The sequence below is a fragment of the Ascoidea rubescens genome (assembly GCF_001661345.1).
Source record: "Ascoidea rubescens DSM 1968 unplaced genomic scaffold ASCRUscaffold_23, whole genome shotgun sequence".
Lineage (NCBI taxonomy): Eukaryota > Fungi > Ascomycota > Saccharomycetes > Ascoideales > Ascoideaceae > Ascoidea > Ascoidea rubescens.
In genome coordinates this window covers 95,332-115,416 of record NW_017962935.1, presented here as the reverse complement: position 1 = coordinate 115,416, position 20,085 = coordinate 95,332, and the positions used below count along the sequence as shown (strand labels likewise).

The 20,085-nt window shown below is 31.7% G+C and overlaps 8 protein-coding genes across 8 annotated transcripts; 5 read left to right on the top strand and 3 right to left on the bottom strand.

Moving 5' to 3' along the window:
* Window positions 1-3,037: 3,037 nt before the first annotated feature.
* Window positions 3,038-3,673, top strand: ASCRUDRAFT_73035 (P-loop containing nucleoside triphosphate hydrolase protein; the record flags this gene model as incomplete). The annotated part of the gene is made up of 1 exon (XM_020192147.1): window positions 3,038-3,673. The coding sequence occupies one exon, from the start codon at window positions 3,038-3,040 to the stop codon at window positions 3,671-3,673; it is 636 nt and encodes a 211-aa protein (XP_020044285.1).
* Window positions 3,674-5,843: 2,170 nt separating this feature from the next.
* On the top strand, window positions 5,844-8,867 carry ASCRUDRAFT_88714 (subtilisin-like protein; the record flags this gene model as incomplete). Its single annotated transcript, XM_020195012.1, has 1 exon — window positions 5,844-8,867. One exon carries the CDS (start codon window positions 5,844-5,846, stop codon window positions 8,541-8,543), a length of 2,700 nt encoding a protein of 899 aa, XP_020044284.1. The 3' UTR covers window positions 8,544-8,867.
* Window positions 8,868-9,168: 301 nt separating this feature from the next.
* Window positions 9,169-9,687, top strand: ASCRUDRAFT_27426 (Rho family protein; the record flags this gene model as incomplete). The annotated part of the gene is made up of 1 exon (XM_020190000.1): window positions 9,169-9,687. A coding segment is annotated over one exon (519 nt), but the record flags the coding sequence as incomplete, so codon positions are not given.
* A 400-nt stretch (window positions 9,688-10,087) lies between these two features.
* On the top strand, window positions 10,088-13,923 carry TOF1 (Tof1p). The gene has a single exon (XM_020189027.1). It carries the CDS (start codon window positions 10,313-10,315, stop codon window positions 13,847-13,849), a length of 3,537 nt encoding a protein of 1,178 aa, XP_020044282.1. The 5' UTR covers window positions 10,088-10,312; the 3' UTR covers window positions 13,850-13,923.
* A 48-nt stretch (window positions 13,924-13,971) lies between these two features.
* ASCRUDRAFT_10651 (uncharacterized protein) lies at window positions 13,972-15,138 on the bottom strand (the record flags this gene model as incomplete). Its single annotated transcript, XM_020188656.1, has 1 exon — window positions 13,972-15,138. The coding sequence occupies one exon, from the start codon at window positions 15,136-15,138 to the stop codon at window positions 13,972-13,974; it is 1,167 nt and encodes a 388-aa protein (XP_020044281.1).
* Window positions 15,139-15,423: 285 nt separating this feature from the next.
* On the top strand, window positions 15,424-16,326 carry ASCRUDRAFT_10650 (mitochondrial carrier; the record flags this gene model as incomplete). Its single annotated transcript, XM_020188655.1, has 1 exon — window positions 15,424-16,326. The coding sequence occupies one exon, from the start codon at window positions 15,424-15,426 to the stop codon at window positions 16,324-16,326; it is 903 nt and encodes a 300-aa protein (XP_020044280.1).
* Window positions 16,288-17,529, bottom strand: ASCRUDRAFT_78274 (mitochondrial carrier; the record flags this gene model as incomplete). Its single annotated transcript, XM_020194199.1, has 1 exon — window positions 16,288-17,529. A coding segment is annotated over exon 1 (623 nt), but the record flags the coding sequence as incomplete, so codon positions are not given.
* Window positions 17,530-17,546: 17 nt separating this feature from the next.
* Window positions 17,547-18,986, bottom strand: ASCRUDRAFT_78273 (uncharacterized protein). The gene has a single exon (XM_020194198.1). The coding sequence runs from the start codon at window positions 18,967-18,969 to the stop codon at window positions 17,863-17,865; it is 1,107 nt and encodes a 368-aa protein (XP_020044278.1). The 5' UTR covers window positions 18,970-18,986; the 3' UTR covers window positions 17,547-17,862.
* Between the last annotated feature and the right edge of the window lie 1,099 nt (window positions 18,987-20,085).

The following is a 20,085-nucleotide window of genomic DNA, read 5'->3' as shown; positions in this document are numbered from 1 at the left end:
CCTTTTCCATCTGAGGTTCTTGCAATTGATTGTATTGGAAATGAGAAAGCTTGAAAAACGTAAAGACAAACTGGAAGAAACATAACTAAAAGAAGAATAAAAAGAGAGCATCGAGGTGAAATTCTGACGTCTCTCAAGCCAATAACACATCAAACTAGTAAAAAAAATTAAAAATCATTATGGTCAGTTTATCTTTAAGATCCTGTAACACTAGACGTTCAGAGACTTCATCATTTGTGGAGGTGTAAAATTTCATTTGCCAATTTATCTTTTTGTTAGTTCAGATATATGATGAGACATGTTTGTTGAAATCCCTTACAAATCACAACTTTTCTCCTAACATCAACTATCTTTCTAATCATAATCACTTCTAAATAATAATTATTCTGCAAATAACACTTATGCTAATAATAATCTCTCAAATATTAGTGACAATCCTAATAGCAAAAATTTTAGTGATAACAAAGGTATAGAGGATTATANCACCTTGCTAGAAAAAAGGAATTAAAAATTTTAAACAAAAACAATGATGGCAACTGAATTTCCTATTAGTGAATGGTAGGGAGATAAATATTAAAAACCAGATTACACTCCTTACTAGTAAATTCAATGTATATGTATAAGAATCAAATAGGACAGAAAGTAGCGTTTTTTGTTACTCATTATTAAAAACCCGTCAAATATTTGTTGTGAGCCTCTCGGATGTATACATCCGACTCATGTCGGTCCCTCGGTATCTGTTATCGAGAGCCGGAGAGCGCCGAATGTAGACATCCAGCTGTGTTGCAACAGTCGAAAACTGCATGGCGATATCCGGTTGTTTGGGACGATTTTCAGTCGTTTGGTGTTGAGATTTGGTACACGTGATTAAAATTTAGCTAGCATATATAGATTACTTGTTTGTACGTATCCTTATTTCCAAGGGATTAGAAAGTAGTGCGTAATAGGATAATTAGGTGTAACGAAAGGAACAGACTGTAAGACTACAGAGTAGCAAGTATGGCTTATTTCCAAGGGGAAACGAGCTTTCCAGACGTCACGTTACCCACCTTAGTGTACTGTTTACACCACTCTTCTCTAGGGCTACAATATAGTCCTACATGACTCCAAAGCCAATTCGTGCAGCCAGACAAACGATACATCACAAAATTGGCTGCAATAACAGCAGAGAAAGCAAAATAACTACAATTATAATATTTTATTTTTATCATTAGGAATTACTTTAGACCGATATAGAATTATATAAAAGGCGTTGCAATTTGATCAATTTCGAAAGAAAGGGATCAAGTCTTCCAATACATATTTCTAGTTTTTTTCGAGTTTACATAAAAAGTCCTAAAGTTCGGTCTTAGAGTGTAAGCCCCTGAGAATTGGAATACAGGAAGCCCTACGGTTACGACCCACGAAGGTCCGTGCGCAAAACAGCACACTTAGAAAGGGTAGACCTTCAAGAACTGGGTTAGTTTCCAAAGGGTAACAAGGGAGACCGGCAACGGATGCCGGCACGCCGTGAGTGACCCAATCGAGAGATCCGACTGCTTTCCAACAATAATTCAAAATTTTTGAGTGTGGAATACCTTAACTAGAATCTGATTGCTATACCTGCATTTATACAGCGAATAATAGCTGATTCGACTAGCAATACTAATTATGGATTGAAATTTGAATTCCACATAGCTAATGAAAGCAATGAATGTAAATTCGATATTTTTGAAAATAAGAAAGAAACAAATAACACACCAACTCTGGATTTTGTGGGGACTATGAACGATTTTCAGAGTTATGATAGAGTGATTTGATTAGTAATTGAAAATCAAAGACATTGTGACACCATAATTTAGACAATGTCTAAATTAAATTCGTTTTTTGAAAACAATTTCAATAAAAACAATTTTTTATCATTTTTAACCTGAACCAAGCCAGAAATACCAATCATCAACAGCTGACAAAAAATAATGTTTTCGCTAATATTATTATCAACAAAAATTGTTGCTATTGATTATAATTTTCGGGCTATGTTTAATAGAATTGGGGATCAAAGATTTGGCTCAATTTCTCACTTGTTTTATTTAATTTCATTTGTTATATTATTATTATTAGCCTGAATAGTCTGGCTTTTTTGAAATTCAAATGATTTAAAGTATAATTTAATCGTGTTTTGATGTAGTTAAAGACAGATATTTTTGCTGATATAATCCAACCAACGCTGTCATAGGGTGCATTGAGTGTGCAAAACGTTTGAGGTATTTTTCCTTCAAATTGAATAAATGTTATCTCCAAAAATTTTATGGAAAGAATTATTGTTAACAGTGGCTCTGTTACAATTAAAAACTATTAATGAATCTTTTATGTTAAAATCAATTCTATTGTTAATTTTTTTGTTTTTATTTTATATTGTTCAAAATTAGTCTCATTGGATAAACATGGTGATAGGAAGTATGCACGGTAATTTTATCAAGCCCATAGTATCGGAGCGTTACAAAAAAAAAGAATCGAATCAAAAGAGTCAAGAAAAACAAGAGAAAGAAATAAAAGAAGAAGATGAAGAAGAAGCAGTAAAGAAACAAAAAACAGATGAATTTATATCTGGCCAACGTTTTACTATCCTGCAAAAACCCAGCAGCGGTCCCATGTGGTAGCTGCTGGAAGCGGCATGTTTCCAACACATACCTACACAAGTTGCTCAAAGTAGTTATTAACCACCTATTCTCATCTTCAATTGGGTAAATATCAATTTGGATTGATTTTGGCGAACACCGCTGCCTCATGCATACACAGGCATTTTCCCAACCATTTTCTAGAATTTGTAGCAGATGAATATAAAAATTTCATGATTTCATTCCAGAAATTTTATTCCATTCGTTAAGAGTTTGCAAAATGTTGTTTACCCAAATTCTTCGCCATTCCATTTTTAATCAAACATGATTATATATCAATCATAATCAGATTATCAATTATTATTCTTCTTATTTCTCTTGGTGGTATTGCTGCTCCTGTTTACCCTTATCTAGATCCTTTATTACAGTATATATCTAAAATGAATAGTAACGAGATCTTATTTGTTGGAGACTCCTCCATTGGGAAAAGTAGCTTGATCTACAACTATCTTAACAACACTGAAAACCGTTTGGATAAAGCTGAAATACCCAAATTGATAGAAAATTGTTCCAAAAACATTAAATTCACAAAGGCCAAAAAAACAGTAGAGTTGGATTTGAAAATATTCGATTCAATCAATGATTCAAAATTTGATTATATCTTAAATTTATTGATCAACAAATGCAACATCATTTTGCTATGTTTTTCAATTGGAGCAAAAAAAACAAGTTTTGACAATATCAAAAGTTATTGGATCCAAAAGATCTATCAAAATAGAGAAAACAATAAAGACAAAAAGCGAATCATTTTGGTTGGTTTACAAAAGGATTTAAGATATGATCTATCAATTGATTTGGACAACATAGTCAACAAAAACGATGGTATGTCGCTATCCAAGGAAATAAATGCAATTGATTATATCGAATGCTCATCAAAAACAGGAGAAAACATTGATCTTGTTTTCGAATCAGCAGCATTAAACCTATTAAAATATAATAAAAAAAAGGGCAAGGCTCCTAAAAATAGCAGTTTGACTGATTTAGCTAATGACAATGATTGCTGTATAATTTGCTAGATGTTTGAATGCTGTTTATAGCTGTATTTTTTTTGGTTTTTTCTATTATAATTTCTTCTGTTCTGACTTTTAATATACTATTATTTCCCTGATTTGTAAATTTCTCCTCAAAAACCAAAAAAAATGACAAACTAAAGTTCAATTGACTAGATCTCAAAACCACAGCCATAACGATTTGATGTGGAGAAAATGTGTTCGGCGATAGTTTGTTTCGTCCGAGGTCATCGTGACTGTACCTTTCGTCTACGTGGCTGAGATTCCGTTTAATTAACACATCCGTATGTCATCACTGGTTTCCCTTCTAAAATACGAAATAGTCTTACATTGGAACGCCAAATTCAAGCCTAGACTCAATTGTTCGTCAATGTTACTATTTATAAACATAGCTAACAGTTTTAGCCCGTTTTATGGCTGAGTGACTAGATGCATTACAATATTTGTAGTGATATTGTGGTTGTGTTTATTGTGATGCTTTCTCAGCAAATAAAATCTAATTATTTCTATGGACTCTTCACCCCAAATTCAAAACTTTTAATTTGAATAGTAACTGTTAATTTCACCAAATGACTATTAAATCCACACAGAGTACCATAAACCATAATCAGAAAAAACTGATCAGTTTGAACAATCAATAATTCTTTTCTGCTGCTCTTTTAAGTTATATAAATTCTTGCCAGCAACAGATACTGGATAACTCAAGTTTTCTTATCCCCATTCACACCAATACACAATTGCACACGATCACACATGACTACGCACGTGGTGTTTAGCCAACATCTCAGCGTCGTTTAACGAATTTGAAAAGAAAGCAATAAAACAGATATAATTCCCTGCATTAGAATAGACACCACGTGAAATAATTATGGAACTCTCTTGTTTTCTAACAAAAGTCATTTGGTGCTAATCCCTTACATTTTAAACTTCAAACTACTTACCTGTCTAACAAATTACACTTTTTATGGAAAAATTCTTGTTCCTTACTAATATTCTGAAAATCTGAAAACAGCAAATTATTGTTGCAGACTTGAACAATATGGGCTAAGACCAAAAATAATGAGATAGCCTTGGATCTCAAAAGCCCTTTTTTTCACTCAATCCTTATATAAATATTATTAAAATGAATTTCCTTTTTCAAGTCACCATCCTTTTTGAAGTTTCTCTATTTCTAAATAGTATTCTAATATCATCTCAATAGTAGTGCTTTTAAATATTCTTTTTGCTAGAAGTTTTAAGACAAGAACCTATTGTGTCAAAAAACTAAAAGTCTAATTCTAATTAGAGCATGGTTATTAAATGCAACTTCTTCCACTTTTCTTTCACCTTCTTTTTCATATATTCATGGCTTTCTGAAGCAGCAAGGTCACCAAGCAGATCAGCAAGCAGATCATCATATTATCAATCAGATTCTATCTCTGTCAAAAATGCTAAATCATTCAAATCATCAGTCCAAGCCGGAAGACTTATTTTGAATTGGTCATCTTCCTCTCAAAAAACATTTTCCAAAAGAGATGATTTACTTAATGAGCTTACCGAATACTTGTCAAATGCAGGGGTTTCTCTTTCTCAATATAACGATTTATCTTCCTCTTTTTGGAAAGGTGCATCACTTAAAATTGATCAAAGTAGCCAACAAAAGGCTTATGGGCTTTTAAAAAACTCAAAATTGATTAAAAGCTTTTGGAATATTGGAACCCATTCCTTTGCGACTTTTAATACATGTTTATTGGATGATGATGATGATGATGATGATGATGATGATGATGATGATGATGATGATGATGATTATAACTCATACTACGACGATAACGAAGGCGACTATTCATCATATCTCAAAAACTACAATCCCCACAAGCTAACTGGTGTAGATGTACTTCACCAACGTGGCATCACTGGTCAGAATATCACCATCGCCATCATCGACACTGGTATCAACTACAACTTGCCTTCTCTTGGTGGTGGGATCGGCCCAGGCTTCAAAGTGGAATTTGGTCGTAACTACGTTGAAGGCGCTCTTGATCCAAATGACCCAATCGATTGTGAAGGCCATGGAACATTTATATCCAGTGTCATTGCTGGCCAAACAAAAGACTTTGTCGGTGTAGCTCCCAATGCAAAACTAAGAGTCTACAAAGTATCCGATTGCAACAACACTGCTGACACAGACACAATCATGAGAGCCTTGACAGATGCAGCCATTGACGAGCCCGATATAATCTCATTATCTTTAGGCTCATACGATGATTCGTCAAGCAACCCAATTTCGGTATTAGCATCCAACATTGCGCAGAAAATCCCCATTATTCTATCTGGCGGAAATGGCGGTGAGCTAGGGCTCTTCTATCCAACAGCTTTTGCATCAAATAAAGATATCATATCAGTTGGATCAGTGTCTAGTCTCCAGGGCATAAGCTGGCCTGCAAAATTGGTTTCAAGCTCGGGAAGCACTTTGGACATCACATACTTCACTGGCAACGATACTCAATGGAATTTTACAGGGTCGTTTCCTGTTCATATTTCGGAACACGACATCTGCCAGCTAGCATCAGGCAGCGATGGTGTCAAGAGAAATCTGTTTCAAAAGAGAAACTACCAATCAAACAGCATTCTTTTAGCAAAGGCAAACGATAACAACTGCTCGCAGCACAGTTTAGAAAGTGCTGGTGACTTTAAATACAGAAATATATTGATGTACACTGCAGATGCCGAGAATTACAATTTCACAGACAACTACTCATCTAACTTGGTGTCTGCACTCGCACCAGATACATTGAATCTTGCCACAGTCAAGAAAGTGGTGTCTTCGTGGGTAGAAAAGGAGTTATTATTGGGCAATTTTGTTACCTTGGAGATCTCAGCTGCCGACGAGATGAGTCCCTATCCTCTTGAGTCGCTAGGTGCTGGGAAAATAAGTGCGTTTTCGTCGTGGGGTCCAACGTTCACAAATGATTTTTATCCAGTTATCTCAGCTCCTGGTGCAGACATATTTGGGCAGGGGTTGAACCAAACCAGGTCCATGAATGGTACGTCTCTATCTGCTCCATATATTGCTGGTGTGATTGCACTCTACAAGAGTGTGTTTCCATATGCCACTCCAGAGGAAATCAGGAACAAGCTTGTTGCCACTGCGTCGACATTGTCGTTGTACAACGAGGTTGGCAAGTCTGAAGAGAAGTTGGCTGCTCCTTTGAATCAGCAAGGGGCTGGGTTGGTAAATGCCTTGAGCTTTGTTGACTACTCGTCGACAATCACATCCAACCCGCTACTAGTTCTTAATGATACAGACAACAGGGTGTCTGAGCACTTGGTGACAGTGTACAATGGTGGATGCGAAGACGTGATGTATGTTTTGTCACACGAAGGCGCTGCTACAATCAAGGCCAGAAACAAGGAGGATGGGTTTCCACAGGTGTACTATCCAGAGTACGACACCAGCGAGGCCCACATCAAGTACTCATTGAGCTCGTTCACTTTGCAGCCCGGCGAGTCAGCGAATGTGACAGTCGACATCACAGCTCCAGTGTCAAACATCACAGATGGGTATTTGTTCTCAGGAAAGATTGTAGTCACTGGCTCCAATGGCGAGATTTTGAAAGTGCCCTATATGGGGGTTGAGTTGTCTACCAGGGACTGGTTGGGTGTGGAAGCATATTGCATTGCTAATGAAAATGGGGAACTTGTTGATTTGGCTGATACCAGTCGTATTTACGATGTGCAAAGCTACGACACATTCTCGATATACTACAGAATTGGATTTGGCTCTCCAACATTTGCATTTGACTTAGTGACGTATGATTACGAGCTTTCAGATTTCAGCTATCCACCAGAAAACAATGCCAAGTGGGTAGGGCCCATCGAACTATGGAATGGAAACGATCAGTTTTCNGTTTTATCGCAGAACAGTCCTAGCAGATTCAACGACTTTGTATATGGTGAAGTTAGTGGTCTTGGTGATGGGCAACCATTTCCAAAAGGAAAGTACAAGATTTTAATTCGTTCATTGCGACCATTTGGTGACGAAAATAATTATGATGACTGGGAATTGTCGATGTGTGCTGGTTCTGTGATCAATGTGTTTGACAACTCCAAACCAGAAACAACTACAAAAACAAACATTGATGCAAGCATTGTTACTGAAACTCCAATTGATTCACGATTTGAATCTTCTGAGAACACTTATATTCAAGAAATCACTGATCAAACACCGCAATTAGTTTTGGAATCATCAAATGTTTCCTCAAAAAGTACCCTGGTTGTTTCTCAGTTGCTCGCTTCAAAAACGACTTCGATGCCTTTGAATGGAAAATCCTCATCAATTTTTTCATCCATTATTCCTCCTCTATCCCCTTCTTTGGTATCTTTTATAAATGTTGTACCAACCACATCCTCTATTTTAGAAGGTGCATTTTATTCACTAAGTTCATTATCAAGTTCATTATCAAGTTCATTATCAAGTTCATTATCAAGTTCATTATCAAGTTCATTATCAAGTTCATTATCTAGTAGAAACTCCAAAACTTTACCTAGCTCATTTTCTAACTTCATATCCAGCTCCTCACTGAGTACTGAAGATAATTTAATTATTATATCATCAAGTTCTTTTATTTCATTATCTAAGTTATCCTCAAGTTATTTGCCAATCATTTCTAGTAGTTCCGTCAGTTCATCATCCAGTCCATCTTCCCGATCCTCTTCCAGTTTCAGTTCATCTACTTCATCCTTCAGTTCAATCACATCTTTTGGTTCACCTTTCATCTCCTCTTCTAGTTCATTTACCGGTTCCTCTTTCAGTTCAATAACATATTCTAGCTTTTCATCAACTATAATAACTACTTCTTCAAGTTCTTCAATACTGACAGCCTTTGAAACCTAAAGTTTTAGGGACCACTCATCAATATTAAGAGTAGATCTTTTGATGTTCCCAATAATATTATGATTTGCTCATTTTTTTCTACCTTTTCGATATTTTTTTAACTGAATTTTTATTTATCCTAAATATATATGGAGGGTTTTTGCGTTCCTTTATTTATTAATTAATCTTATTTAATTTGTAGTTAGAATTCTGTAGTTAGAACTTTAAATAGATATCTTGTTCAAATTTAAAACAGAATTTTTAATCTTCCAATTTGATTGATTGATCAAGAATCAATCAAAAAAAAACATAAGCAAGGAGGATCTCCCATAAAATGAAAACCACAAAGCTAATGTTTAGTCCATCAATTGAGATTTATTAGAGTTACTATGCTTAAACAAAAATTGGGTAGAGATTCCGGCATCAAGAAAGCTGAGACCACCGATAAGGGGTTGTTTTTTTTGTGAGAATCCAAAAAGATGTAGCACGACTTAGCAAAAAAGGACAATTTAAAGGACTATAAAGACTTTAGCTTATCATAGGTATCTTCAACACATATAGATGGAAAATTATCCGATATATTTAGAGTAATTGATATTTTTATTTCTAAACTATTTTTGTATTGGTATCAACAATGTCTGAAACCCAGATTGAAAAAAAATTACTAATTGTTGGGGATGGTAGTTGTGGGAAAACAAGTCTTTTGGGTACTTTTGTTTATAACCAATTTTTGACAAGTTATGAACCAACAGCTTTTGAAGAAACATCAGTGCCGGTGACAGTTGAAAGAAATAATAGAACATATGAAGCCATCTTAAATTTGTGGGATACAGCAGGGCAGGAGGGTTTTGATCGGTTGAGACATCTAGCATACCCAGATAGTGATGTTATCTTATTGTGTTATTCAGTTGACGATCCAGTTTCCTTTAAAAATGTTATGGAACATTGGATTGATGAAATTAGAATGAATGTCCAAAATGTTCCAATCCTATTAGTTGGATGCAAAATTGATTTAAAAAGTACCAGGTTTTCCAACATAATTTCAACTGCGCAAGGAAAAGCTTTAGCAAAAAGAATCAGAACTGATGGGTTTTCTGAGTGTTCAGCAAAAACTGGTGAAGGGGTTCAGAGGGTATTCAAAAATGCTATTCAGCTTGCATTGAAAATCGATATCCCAGACAATAGTAACTATAATAAGAATAACTATGATAGCAATGGCTATAATAATAATAATGGTGATTATTATGGTAATTATAATATTTACGATCAAAATAACGAAAACTACAAAAAAAGCAAAATTTGGAACGCTGGAAAAAAACTGCGATGTGTGATATTGTAGATTTCCAGGAATTGAAACTTTCAAACATGGGCTTTCTTTTGGATGTTTTGACCCTTTCTGATGTTTGGTGAAGTTGAAGAATTTGAAGGAGCTAAAAATAAAGCAATAATGCAATTGCTGAAAGAAAGGACGGTGCTCATAACCTGTGCTTAGTTAGACTTTGTGTCTGCGCTATTGCACGTATACTTGCATGATGCACATTTGAGTGCTAGGAAACCATCGGTATGGTGCTCTACAAATGGACTAATCTATGACACCTTAACAATAAAAATCAGTCTATTTATAGCTTAGTAGCACGTGAGCATTTGGCATAATAACAGCTTACGCGCTTTAATAGTTTGCGCGAGTTGTTAGTTTGCCGTCATTTTCGTGTCGCTCACGAAAATTAATCTCATCTGCAATTTGAAAACACAACATCAGTTTCAATTCCATATCAATTGGAGTGATTAACATGATGGACGATGATTTCGGATATCAAAATGTTTCTGACCTAGAAGATCGTGGTGATTTTATTGAATATGATGAGGGTTATGAGCATAGCAACGCCAATAATGAAAAATCTTCAAAAAATCAGTTATCTTATGATCAACGATTCAAAATTATTGATATTCATATACTAAATTTAATCAATGCTCTAGGAGGATTTGATTACTATTTAGCAAATCAGGATGCTCAAGTTACTCAATACGATAATCATATTAACCAATACTACAAAATCGGTTCCAATTGTTTCATTGTTCTAAAGGACATTAAAAAGTGGATAAGATTCGACAATGATTATTCAAATGATTCCATTGTTCCAATTTCTTGTCACAATCATGGTTTAGTTCAAAATGGAATATTAAATATTTTGAACCAATTTAATAATCAGCTTAATGACCCAGATTCTCATAAAATAGGCCAAAAGATTAATGATAAAATCGCTATAATATCTTTGGAAATTCTAGTAAATTTAACCTGGCCAATAAATTTAGCTAGTATAAATAATGTGAAAAACTATTTCACTCTAAAAAGGATATTAGTGTCCTATAAAAGCTTAATCTTATCTTTCAACGACAAAATCAATGAACATCAAAATGGAAACCAATTTAACAATAATACTGCTGATCAAAGTAACTCCATTCTTAAATCCATTTTGAAAATTTCATTACCCATAATCTCAACTCAAAAATACAAAAGATCTTTAAAAGATTACCAAGTATTGAATTTGTCAATTTTACTAATTCGAAATTTGCTAATTATTAATCCAATCTCAATTAGTAATAAGTTAAATAACAATAAGCTTGATACCGATAACAATAATGATATTTCCCTAAATCACTTGATTCTAACATTTCATCAAAATAAAATTTTCGATTTTTTGTTATTAATTTTCAACTCTTTGAAATTTGATCTTGCAAATAAAAATATCATACTAAATTCCTTAGAAATTATTTATTATTTAACAAAAGATATTGATCCCAAATATTTGTTTGATTTTAATAATAATAATGATAATAACAACAATAATAATTCAATTGATAATAGCGAAGCTAATCATGGTGATATAAATATTAATACTAATTTGCTTGGTTTATTAAATAGAGAAAATTTTTTAGTTAATAATATTAAGAAAAATTCTTCTTCAAGACATTCAAAATTTGGCTCTCAATTACAAATTAGATCCAATAACTCTAACTTAACTGTATTTGGGCAAAGTTTTTTGTTGAGGAATAAAAATTTACTCGATTCCTTTAGTTTAAGCAAGAAAACTTCAAAAAATAACTACTTGAAAAATTCTATCAATAAAAATGAAAACGACAATTCAAATGATGGCTCAATCATTAATAATAATCAGGAAAATTTTAATGAGATGCTAAATAATAAGGGCAATAATATATCGAATAACTTGACAAAAAAGGGAAAAGCCGTTTTCAAGAATTTTGTCTCAAGCTTTGTTGAAAATTCACTAAATAGCTTTATTTCATCAGTCTTACCTTACATTCAGGAAATCACTTCAACAAATTCTTATAATAATAATAATGATCCAGCACTCAATTTTATTAAAATACAGTATAATTTAACATGCTCGTGGTTTTTAGAATTTGAAACCCACAGACAATGGCTTGATAAAAATAATAACAATCACAATGATGACAATAATGAGGATGTTGATTTAGAAGCTAATCAATTTGGATATATTGCAAATTATTTAAGTGATCAAAATCTTAAAACACTAATAAATATTCTTCAATCTAATATTGATAAAAGAAATATAAATTCAATTTATTCATCATTAATAACATTCAATGGGATATTAGTTTTGATTCAAAAAATGGATTTACTCAATAAAACTACCGATTCTAATAAAAATGAAAGATCGTTCTTTTATTTCACAAAAATCATTGATAATTGTCAATTTCATGAAAAATTTTATGAGGTTTTAAAAATCGCTAGTACAAAGTCTTTTTCTTTTATATCAATAACATGTCAAATCATTGTTAATTTGTTATTATTATTTGAAAAAAACCCAATTTATTTAAAAAAACTTAAAAAAAAGAGATCGAAAATCATTGATGATGATGAGTTTGATAATGAAGAGATTAATAATAGTGACAAAAAGCAGAATTTTACGGTATATTCATTAGATTTTAACGACTTTATTAACAAAATTATAAATGAAAAAATTGTGGGATTATTTATCAAATACTTTTCAAGGTTTGAAATCTTAAACAGTGAGCAATTGATTATAATTGAGAAATTTTTTTCAATAATATTTTTTAAGATCAGTAATAATGAATTGTATTATAAAAGACTACTATTTCGCTTAGATTTAATACATGAATTCTATGAGTTTTTTAATCAAATAAATGAGTTAAATGTACAGATTGAAGTTAAAAATAAATTCAAGTTATTTTTCCAGTATTATATGAAAGAATTGATTAAAAATTTAAAACAAAGTCCCTCGCTTTATGTTGAATTATTATTTTCGAATATTAATAAAGTTTCAAGTATTTATTATCCTGAATCATTAGTAAAAATAAGCAATACAAACAGGGATGTTTTTTCGAAAAAAATTGTGAAACCGATTGAATTTATTGATAGCAAAATGACTAAAGATAACAAACTTGAAATATTAATAAAGCTTTTAAAAGAAAGGGAAAGGTTGAAAAGTGATGGAGTAACTGTTTGGTTGATTAGACAGTTGGACGTTATAAATGATGATAAATTTGAAAAAGAGTTTCCAATTGTGGAAGAGAGTAATACTATTACAAAAAATTTGATTAAAAATGCCTATTTAAGACTATTAATTGAAATCATTGGGATTCGAATTAATGATAAAAAGATTTTAGGCTTTAATAATGATGATGATGGTGAACAAAATAAAAAATATTTTGAATTAATAGTTGATAAAATGATTTTTAAGGAAAGTTATTACTTAGTGAAGAAATATTACAATGAAGAATACGCAAATGAAGAGAAAATTGATTTAAAAGCCATTTTCAAGAAAATAAATCGATACAATAAAAATGACAATTCTGAAATTGATAAAGAACTTTATGATCAATATTCTGCCGATAAAGATTTTATTGTTAGTGATAAAAGTGAAGAAGGGGATTCTGATTATGAGGCATTAGAAAGAATGAATAGAAGTGATAAAAAGAGAAGAAAGATGAATAATGAAAAAAATAATAATATAGCAAGAAGAAAGAGAAAAAAGATAATAAAAGATAATAAAAAAGATATTAAAAGTCATTTTAAATCATTAGAATTTATTGAAGATTCAGACGGGGATTTAGATAAAGAGGAAGAATTTTTTGCAATGGAAAGAGAAATAAGAAGACAAAATGGTATTTTATTTGCTAATACAATAAACAAAGAAAAATCAGGAGAAGCAGAAACATTTATTGAACCAGAAGAAGAGAAAGAGAAAGAAATTAAAGAAATAAGTAAAGAAAATAAAGAAAATAAAGAAAATCGAACAAAATATAAAAACCGGAGCAATTAAAGAGGTAATGATTAATGAAAGTTTTGAAGAAGATTCAAATAAGAAAGTTAAAAGAAGAGGTAGGCGAGTTATTGAAGACAGTGATGAAGAAGGCGAAAATTAATATGAATATGAACAGAAATTTATAAGCATAGGTATAATAAGAGAATCAACGAAAAGAGTAATAGTATGTGGTTATTGATAAGATTATTTGCATTAACAGTATTTTGACTTTTAGAAGCAACTAGAATATGTGAATTATTAATTTGATCTAAATACGATGATAGATTTTTAATATCATTATCGGCGATTAAATTATCAGCGACATTTAAAATAAAGAGATTTGATAAGTTGAGATTATATAAAAAGGAGATATTAACAATTTTATTATTATTCATATAAAGATATTTCAACGATGGCACAGGGTTTTGAATAGATATCGGCATCTGTAGAGATAGAGACATAGATATGATATTTATATTGTTATTTGATAAATTTAGATGCGAAAGATTGGGTAAAGGCGGGAATTTCGACAAATTGAGAAAAGATAAATTATTATAGGATAGGTTCAAGTACGTCAAATTTGAATTTTGATTAATTATAGAAGCGATGCCAAATTTATTGATAAATTTATTATCAGTCAAGTCTGCATTTAATAATAAAGGAGATTTGAAAGTAAGATTTGTAAGGCTGTTAATATGGTTGTTGAATAAGTTAGACTCAATATGATAGTTATAGTAAAAATGGTTATAATTAATATAATATAGATTAATCTTGCTTAAATGATTCAAATAGCACAAAGATCTGAGAGAATTTTTGTTGAATAATAGTAACAAATCAAGGATACAATTTAAATAGTTTACAAATCTATTAAAGTTTTCAAGGTCAGTATTGCTGGTAATGTTATTGGTATTTGGAAAGATTTTGTTTGGTTTTGAAATGATTTTAAAGGACAAATTTGATAAATTGTTGAAATAGATTAATTTATTGAGTAGGCTGATCAAATAAGTGTTTATGGAGGATAAATTGTTAAGGTCATTTAGATCTATATTAACCGATATGAAGAGAGATCTGTTTAACTTGAAGATTGTTGATTGGAAGATGGGTAGATCAGCAAGAGCGAGAGATAACACATGGGAACTGTGGTTCAAGTGGGTGTTGGAGATATGAATTGAATGAAAGAGGAATGCAGTCGAGGAACCACGAATGATATGGGAACCAGAGGCACAGAACAAGAGATGGTGGGTGAGAGGTAAATAAGACCACATTTGGTGGACCAAGTGAGGAGGAAGTTGAAGAACGTCGAGCATTGTGGAAAGAGCTGTTACTAAAGAAGTTTGGGGTGGAAGAGAGCGTTGATCTGAGTATATGTGCGATTTCTTTGGGCTCTTTCGAGCTGTTTCTGTGGTCTGATAAGATAAGATAAGAAAGGGTGCCCAGGTCACTGGCGTTGGATGTCCGTGCTAAACGAAATCTAAACGAGAAACAGAGCCCTGATTGTTAAAGCCCTATCACGGGCCAGGTCTAGAAGCCCAGTGCGGTTTTGAGCCAAAGAACAACCTGGAGAAGAGTTGGAGCTGGAGCTGGGGCTGAGGATGGAAGAGGCACTGAAAACCATTTTGTTTGGCTCCATTGCTGGCTCGTTGGGCAAGATCATTGAGTATCCATTTGACACTGTCAAGGTTCGCCTTCAATCTCAGGCTGGCACCAGCGACCAGCTTTTTAGATCCACTTTTCATTGCATCCAGTACACTTTCAAAACTGAAAAATTAAGAGGTTTTTACAGTGGTCTTAGCTCTCCCTTGGTTGGTGCAGCTTTTGAAAATGCCATTCTTTTTTTCTCTTACGAATACTGTCAATCCCTCTTCAAAAAATATTACAATTCCCCTGATGCAACCCTAAACATCTGGCAGCTCGTTATTTCTGGTGGTTTTAGTGGAATATCAGCTTCTTTTTTGCTAACCCCTGTTGAGCTAATTAAATGTCAAATGCAGGTCAAATTGTTATATCAAACCAAGCTCAGTTCTTCAAAGCCTCTGAAAAATCCATCTATAATTGAATTGATCAAAATCATTATCTTGAATCAAGGGATAAAGGGTCTATGGCATGGCCAATTGGTCACATTGATAAGAGAATTTATTGGAAGCTCAATATGGTTTGGCACATATGAAGTTTCAAATCGGAATTTAAAAAGACTGAATCCCAACAACAATTCAGTTAACGAATTTATCAGTGGAGCAGCTGCCGGAGTTGGCTATAACGCAATAACTTTCCCAATTGACACTGTCAAATCAAAACTACAAACTACTTCAATCGTTAATCCGAGCCTTGTTGATCAAAATATAAAAATTGATTTCTTGGAAATAGCTAAACTCATTTATCTTAAAAATGGAATTAAAGGCTTCTACACAGGTTTAGGAATAACTCTAATTAGATGTATTCCAGCTAATGGTGTCATTTTTCTAACTTATGATAAATTAAAATTTTATTATAAGTAATTATTTAATTATTTAATTATTTAATTATTATTCAATTGTTATTATCTTTTTGACCTTTTTTTCTGATACTTCTTAACAATACTAATCATAAATATTGACAAATTAACAAATTCTTGTTTGAAATAAAACAAAAATGCTGCATTTAAAATCGATTGAAATAATTTAACTGAAATTCCATTATAAAATGATAATATTCCTTCTTTTTCATAAATTTCTTTAATCATCTCAATCATATTCTTATTCTTCTTTTTATTATCATTATTGTTATTATTGTTATTATTACCTTCATTTTCATCATTTTCACCCAATTTTTCATCATTTAAATGACTTCTTGTCTTTAAAGTTATATATGGATATGTCAATGTGGTAGCAACTAGTTTACCTATCGCCCCAATAAAAAATGCATCTAATGAGCTAAATTGATTGGCTTTTTTATTCTTATTCGATCTAACTTTAATTAAAAAATTCTTAAACTGTTCGTATATAGTATATTGGATAATTGGATTTAAAACCAATATTAATGAAGGCATCAAACCATTAAATAAATTGGAAATTCGTTCCTTTTTAATGATACTAACCAAATGGTGTAAAAATGATTTATTAGATTTAGAGACTGTCATTCTAGTATTAACAACCCAAATTGGATTAGTCAAGACTACATTAATACATCCAGATATTAATCCACTCAATATAGACTCAACTGTAGTTAATCCAACCATAGTAGATAAAACATTTTTGTTTTTAAATGATAATTTAAGTAGTTTGGTCAATTTAAATGGAGATTTGAAAACCTCTCTATTATTTAATAAAAATCGGCTAATATACTCATAAAACAAATAATAAATGAAATTAGTCAATGCCACACCATAAATAGCAGACTCAAGCCCATTGAAAAACCCTTTATACCCATCTCTAATAATTATTGATCTGATTATTTTAACAATTCTTTTTTGTGTTGGTGAAGACAAATCACTTTTGACCTGAGACTTTGTAGCAATGGTGGTTAATGGATAGGTTAACAAGAGAGAAACAGTGGCACCAGAAGCACCAGAAAGAGCATGGACCAACTCAGACATATTGCAGGTGTGAGCAGACAACTTCTTTTGTTTCTGAACAGCAGCAGATATAGTGGATTGATGTGATTTGTTCCACAGTAGCTTTCTGTTAGAACTCACCAAGTTCGATTCTCAGATTTTTCTCTCGAACTTGCCCACCGCTCATTTGCTCACAGATAAATGTTTGCATTCCAAATTGATTGATGAAATACTGTCTTTTGAGCTGGACTGTGGTTGGTTTCAAAGAGATACAATAAAGAGTTGCTCGGGCAACAGAAAAAGTTTGGTTAGGGAGTATAAAAACAGATCTATTAAGATTCACAGAGTAAAAACAGTAAACAAAAATATTTGATTGAGAAAAATTATATAGACTAACAAACGATTTGAAATTAACTAACCGATTTTACAATAACCGACTGAAATCATCCTCGAATTTAGAATTTAGTGTTTCCACAGCATCAATAATAGAAGAATACATATATCATTTGATGACTGAGCTGAAATTCTCGTCAATCAACAAAACAACAGGACCTTGAATAAGATAAAATTCTTTATCTTGACCTTTTTTTGACTTGACTTTGTTTAATAATGTCCCGAGTATTGCCAAAAGCCTACTTTCACTAAATTTTAGTTTCTTGTTATTAATATTATTACTAGAAATATTATTAGTGTCAATATTATCTATTGTCAATTTCTCGAGTTGGTACTCCTCTTTTGCAGTTTTTTTTTTCTTAAATAAGGCTAATAAGTTGTCAAAAATAGAAAGGTTCAATTTTGACTGGATATCAATTAAATAATTTAAATAAGATTTGAAACCAAAGTTTAAAGAATCAATTAATTTAAAAGTAGTGTTTAACTTTGATAAATTTAAAGAATCTTTTATTGAATTGATGTTACTCAAACCTATTAATGAGTTTTTCGAAATTAATATTGAATCATTTTCAAATAATTGTATTATCGAATCATACTTGATTAACATTTTTCCAGATCCATTAATCTTTAAAAAACTGTTTTGACAATCTAAGAATAAACTTGAAGTATACGATATTAAATTGCTTTTATTCAAGACAATTAAATTATTGAATTTTTTCTTGGAACTGTTTATTTCAATTAAATTCAAATTGTCCAAGACATTATTAAATAGTAAAGATACGGGTAAATTAGTCACTAAATTAGATTCAATGTTACTATTTGGATCTTTTTTAATTAAAGATAAGTTTAAATCAAGATTATTATCTTTATTTAAATAATTTTGATCGTTTTGATAGTAGATGGAAATGATAGAGTTTAATTTTAAATCTAATTTTGAATTCTTTGGCAAATTCACCAAATAATTTGAAGACGATTTATTTAATAGTTTGAAAGTCGGTAACTCAATGAATAAACCAGAACCTGTATTCTTGGGCAAATTTCGTAAATGTTTTATGTTTGAATTACTATTCTCGTCCTCATCATCAACAATCTTAACATTAGAGGTTGTACTGTAACTTTTACAGTTAGCAAATACATTAAAACATTTTAATCGAGAACCAGTTGCTATTTTGTGGATTATACTAGCAGATTTGGCAAAATATATAGGTCTAGTCATTATATTTGTGTCTTGTTTGGGATTTAAACAAATGAGAGGAGCACAAAAACAAAATAAGAAAAAGCTGGTTGTTAGAACAAACAAAAGACACGTGATTTTGTTCTTCCTCCAACTCCATTCAGCTCTATTAATTACCTCTGTAAATTTGTGGTTGCAATAAAAGATGTACTGCATATTGACCATGCTAGAGCAATGAAATAAAGCTGTTTTCAAGTCTCCATAACAAATTAAAATTTCTTACTCAAACTCAACTGAAAATAAGCATCTGCAATGTTGAAAAACGATGAGGAAAAAGACTCAGATGCTCTTCAAAGCGTTGAAACAATAAATACAACTTATTTCTGAGAATTAATGGATAATTACTGCATCGTACTAACAAAGCAAATCTAAAATCTAAAATCTAAAATCTAAAATCTAAAATCTAAAATCTAAAATCTAAAATCTAAAATCTAAAATCTAAAATCTAAAATTTGAAATTAAAAAGCTCAACAAAATCCCGCTCTGAAGCAAAAACTGTTGCTTGGCTTGGCTTTCGGTATTTGACTTCGGCTTCCTAATTCTCGAAAGCTTAAAATTTACTAGTTTCAATCCATCACAAGCTTTATTTAAGCTGCTTTGGAGATATTAATACTATCCCAGTCTCAAAAGTTTTAAATGATAAAAATCACTGGTCTATTAAACTATACATTCAAAGATTAATAAAACAAACTGCAAAGGATCGTAGAAATTTCATGCAAAATAATTAGTGGATACATAGATAAAAGATAAAATGGGCAATCCAGCTGTTGGCACAGGCCAATGCTAACAATATAACCAAAAAAAACTAAAGGGTGATTAAATCGAACCCCGTCAAAATCGATAAAAAAAAAAGCTATGCCAAAAAAAACACGAGAGAGCAAAACATATATTTTTCCAGCCATATCTAAGAAAAGAATAACAAAAACAATAAAGATAGACACTAACACTAAATTAGATTAATTGAAAAACAAAATAAACTCACTTTGGGATTTGATAACTTGTGGTGGTAGATGTTGCTGTATTAAACCACTGAGGGTTAAAAGCATAAGGGGACAAAAATGAATTTCCAAAACCATAATAGAAAGGTGGTGATGAAGT